Source organism: Corylus avellana, chromosome ca7 (genome assembly GCF_901000735.1).
Source record: "Corylus avellana chromosome ca7, CavTom2PMs-1.0".
In the NCBI taxonomy this organism is placed as follows: domain Eukaryota; kingdom Viridiplantae; phylum Streptophyta; class Magnoliopsida; order Fagales; family Betulaceae; genus Corylus; species Corylus avellana.
In genome coordinates this window covers 24,596,655-24,601,572 of record NC_081547.1, presented here as the reverse complement: position 1 = coordinate 24,601,572, position 4,918 = coordinate 24,596,655, and the positions used below count along the sequence as shown (strand labels likewise).

General features: G+C 38.8%; 1 protein-coding gene across 1 annotated transcript; it reads right to left on the bottom strand.

The window, feature by feature from the left end:
- Positions 1-629: 629 nt before the first annotated feature.
- LOC132188640 (UDP-glucuronate 4-epimerase 3) lies at positions 630-2,665 on the bottom strand. The gene is made up of 2 exons (XM_059603155.1): positions 1,023-2,665; positions 630-926 (listed from the first exon to the last, which is right to left on the bottom strand). The coding sequence occupies exon 1, from the start codon at positions 2,357-2,359 to the stop codon at positions 1,043-1,045; it is 1,317 nt and encodes a 438-aa protein (XP_059459138.1). The 5' UTR covers positions 2,360-2,665; the 3' UTR covers positions 630-926; positions 1,023-1,042.
- Between the last annotated feature and the right edge of the window lie 2,253 nt (positions 2,666-4,918).

Here is a 4,918-nt window from a genome sequence, read left to right as displayed (position 1 = left end):
CAAATGGAGAAATAGGAATTATACAGAAAGAGCACCAAACTTAGAGTTCCTATTGTCAGGAATGGGGTAAAAGCACCAAATACAGCATGGACTAAACTTTCAAAAAAGAAAAATCTGCAAGAAGTGCTGAAGCTGAAATTCAGCCATCTCTACTTGTTGCTCTACAGCGCCTAAACTTGGGAGAAAGGGATAACTCCAACTGTAGCCATACATAGAATACTGTTCGCACTCAATTCTAAACGCAGCTTAAAAAGAACTTCATCTCTAATATATGAGTTCTTCAAATTATACAATCAATTATGCAGAGATTCAAAAACAAAAAATACTCTGCCAGAAGATATAAATTGAGAGCCTTTTATCAAATTTATATCTATGTATGCATCTACATAACATTGTCATTATTTACACATGATTTGCTGGTAAGCTCGGGCATCTGCTATTTACTTAGAAAAGCAAAGCACAAGTTATGTGTTGTGGACATCTGCAGTTAAGTCTACATGTCAAAAATGGGCTGGTTTCAAAAGGTAAAATTATGCAGCAAAAAATAGACAAGGTCAAAATATTAGCCATAAGAATATGCAGCTAATCTTGTGGACATCATTAATACAAGAAGCCTTCTTATGACAAATAAATTATGCATTACATTAAAGTCAAAGGTAATTCATTAAATAACCAAACAGAAAGACCAAACTAATCGTGTGATTTTTTATTAACTTGCATAACAATGATACATGTCCACCAATCAGCATATGCTCTATCAGTCGTGAATTCTACAAGGCCGAAACTACAACAATTACATTTCCAGAGAACGAAAAAGATGGTTCTGGTTTTCTTTGATACAGCTTAGAAGGTGCCCAACAAAACAATGTCCACCAACCACAAAACTTCTTCAATGCAGGACGCAAGGTTCCTCGTTATATGGCAACCTTAAGATATACGAAAAGAAGATAATCGTGCATCGAACATAGAAATGTTAAAAACAATCATAAGAATCATAATGAACAGAATCCAAAGGATCCTACCACACAATCGAAAGAATTTGTCAGCCGGCGGCCTTCTTCCCACCAGCATAGTAATTGAGATACCACCGCACAAACTTCTTCAAACCCGTATGCAGATCTGTTGTAGGCTTATACCCAAGCTCCCTCTGAGCCAAGCTGATATTTGCATGAGTAAATTGAACATCCCCATTTCGAGGCAACTTCATGATACGTCTCTTGGCCTTCACCTTCAAAAGCCTCTCCAAAATGCTAACAAGATCCGAAACAGGCACAGGTGAAGTATTCCCCAAATTGAAAACCCGCAATTGAGCCGGCCTGGTCTTCTTCCCACCACTTCCGGTGCTCTTCTCTGCTGTATCCAATGCCGCCAAGCACCCCTTCACAATGTCATCAATGTAGGTAAAGTCCCTAGCAACTGTGCCATGATTAGACGCTTCAAAGATCGGAATCGACTTCCCTTTCAATATATCCTTCGTGAAAAAGAAATACGCCATATCGGGTCTCCCCCAAGGACCATACACCGTGAAAAACCTCAACCCAGTAAGCGACAGACCGTATATATGATTGTAAGTATGTGCAATTTCTTCACCAGCCTTCTTAGTAGCCGCATATAGGCTAGCAGGCTGGTCAGTCCGGTCTCTCTCCGAAAAGGGTACCTTAGTATTAAGTCCATAGACCGAACTAGATGATGCCCACACGATTGCAGGCTGTGGGTTCGCGGATTTACAAACTTCTAAGAGACTAACAAGACCAGCAATGTTACTATGCACGTAAGAGGCAGGATTTTCCATGGCATACCTCACTCCAGCCTGAGCAGCCAAGTGCATCACATGGGTAAACGCCACGACCTCGAAGAGCTTCCTCAGCAGCGTGGAATCGTTGATGTCTCCCTCGACAATGAACACGCCTGTGCGCTCCAAAAGCGCTTGGCGAGCTCGCTTCAAGGAGGGATCGTAGTAGTCGTTGAAATTGTCGAGTCCGAGTACGCCGTCCCCGCGGCGCTTGAGAGCCGTGGATACATGGGTTCCGACGAAGCCGGCGGCGCCAGTGACGAGCACCGAGACGCCGTTGCGGGAACGGACCCGGGCGGAAGAGCGGACCCGTTTTTCCCAGGCGGGTCCGCCCCAGTTGTAGGTGCGGAGCGAGCGGCGAGAAGGATCGGACTGTTGGGGCGAAGAAGAAGGGGATCGGAAGAAGAAGAGGAAGATCAAGCCCAGGAAGACAACGGACCAGAAGGTGAGCTTGGCGAGAGAGGAATGTAAGCGGAGTCTGTGAATGTATGGGGATTTGTCCATCTTGAATTTTCCTGGAGTTGAGGGAATGTTGTCGAGGTGAGACATTGGCTTCAGCTGTGACATTTTCTCGGGAAAATGTGGGAAAATGTAGGATTTGGAAGAGAACCCAAATTTCTGTTTTGGTGGGTTTTGGGGATTTTGGGATTTGGGTTAGGGTTCAAGGAAGATTTCTCGTGGTAGTGGTGGTGTTGGAAGATAAAGAAAGTGAGAAGGGGAAAAAGAGGGGTTTTCGCTTGCTTGCTGTTGGTGTTCCTTTAAGCCTCTTCTTTTGTTTATGGGGGAATCTTTCTGGTTTCTTGGAGGCACGGGTTGTTGTTGTTGTTGGTGCTGATGCTTGTGCTTGTGCTGGGCTTTCTTTTAAGCTTTTATAGTTCCGTTGAAAAAAAATGCAAACTTTGATTTTGGTTAAGCAAACTATCAAGATAAGCTAAAAAAAGTAATTAAGGATCTTCAATTTGACTCAAAAAGAAAAAAGAAAAAGAAAATCAAAACCTTTTCAGTTAGGTGAAGAAAAAAAAAAGCAAGTGGGAGAGTAAAATCTTTGTTTATGTCTACATGTTCTTTGTTTGATTGGTTGGGAGGCTTTGAAATTGGGGCCTTCAAATTCATATTCCCCCCTTTATTCAAGGAAATCTTGCATGGGAGTTGTTTATAGTTTGGGATTTGTGAAGTGAGTTGTGGGTGGTGGTGCTGAGATTCGTAGCCTTAGGAAATGGTATGGATGAGATTTTGAGGCTATTTATTTATGAATTTATGAATGGGGTTTACTGCTTTCCCACCATTGGAAGGTGTGAGAGACTGGTGGGAATTTGGGGCTTTCATTTTGGTTCAGTCAATTTAGATTTCTGATGATTATGATTAGAGTATGTGAAAACTCCACCTTAATATAGTATTTCTGCAGCTATTCATAACTAAAATAAGGGTTTTTGCAGTTACTAATGTAAATATTTTTCGATTTATGCCTAAACAATCCATCTTGCGTGTTTAAAATCTCATTTATATCCCTCGTATTGTCCACATGAATAATGTGTCAGACAAGTTACTCTAATGTGACATAGTGTTGATTAATTGGATAATAACTTAACAAATAAACTCATTTGAATTAATAATCAAAACTAAAAATTTGAATTTTTTTTTTCTTATCTCTTAATATTTTGTTGATTGTGTGTGTAGAGAGAGAGAGGTGGGGCTTATTGCTTTAGGATTGACACTTAGTGAGATACTTAAAAGTGGAAGACAAACTTGAGATGGAAGCAAAAGGAAGCAAAGCACCATGTGGGTAGGTGCGTGTAGAGATAAATTATATCCTAGGATCAAAAGCACAAAGAAAGTTTTCTTCTTATGAAAGAAGAGTGATGTTGAAGAAAATAATACCCATTTGTGCCCCCACATTCCCTACTATTTACTCATCATTGTATTAATGTGCACCACTAATCCAATAGACAAATATATGTGATGAGTCAAAGGAATACCACCTCATATGTAGAGGCTTATATGAGTCAATGGATGAATCATGAATAAGTTGCTCCATTGACCATGTCCAATTCAACCCATTCAACGGAAGGATGATGGCTTCCTTCCTCTTTGATTGGTTTGTTTTGAGTTCTAGAAACTTTGTAGTCCTCTTAGGCCCTTAGGCTAATGTTACAACTTTTGTTTCAATTCTCTTTAGAGTTTATGTGATAGTTTATATATTTATGAAAACAAGCGTTACATGGACAATAATGTGACAATTCAGATTTTAATAGCTGACATGGTAAGTGTTACGTAGACTGTCATGTCAGTTTGTAAACGTAATAAGTGTCATGTGACAGTTTATATTTTAGTGGATGACATTGTAAGTAGTACTGAAATGTCACGTTAGTTTGTAAAAAACTTATAGACTTGTAATAAATGGTGTAATATCCTGCAAGTATTCTATAGGATAGATTACTCTTTTTGAGATGAGAAAAAGAAAAAAAGAATGGGTTGAGGTGACATAGAGGTGAAATAAATTTTGAATTTTTTTTGTTATAAAACAGTGAAGAAAGTTATTTGTTAATATGAAGAATATATATATATAAGAAAAAGAAAAAAGAGAAATGATTGTCAAACGTTTTTTTTTTTTTTTTTTTTAAAGAAAATAAATTCATCCCAACTCCCACCGTCCCCATGTGAGTTCATGTAAGCTTGACTTGGATAAATGATTTTATAAATCTGCACATATTTGGATAATGAAGAAGGAATATTACACTCACGTTTAGCCTCATAAAATAATAGACCCACAATGGGGGCGCCATTAAAGCATAAGCAGCTGTATAGTTTTTGGTTAGGGCTAAACTTACCCTTTTTTTCATAAAGAGGTGTTTATGAGAGTTCACCCATAAAGATTGATGGAATAGAGAAAAATCCATTGCCATTTTCTCAGTAATGATTTCCCTTGTTTTCTTTCTCCTGAAAGAAAGTTAAGTTCTCTCTTAGTGGAGATAATTTTGCTTGTTTTTAAATCGTTATGGACCCTGCCTGATGTAGGACATGTGTGTCCCCACCCCCAAGAATAAATAGTTTACTTTTAATCCTTTCCCTACTAGGAGTATATTTACTTTTCCTAATTAAAATTATGTTTACTTTTCCTACTAGGAT

Bases quoted from the DNA above. Each gene is read 5' to 3' on its own strand.
- LOC132188640 (XM_059603155.1), bottom strand. From the start codon at position 2,359: ATGTCACAGCTGAAGCCAATGTCTCACCTCGACAACATTCCCTCAACT.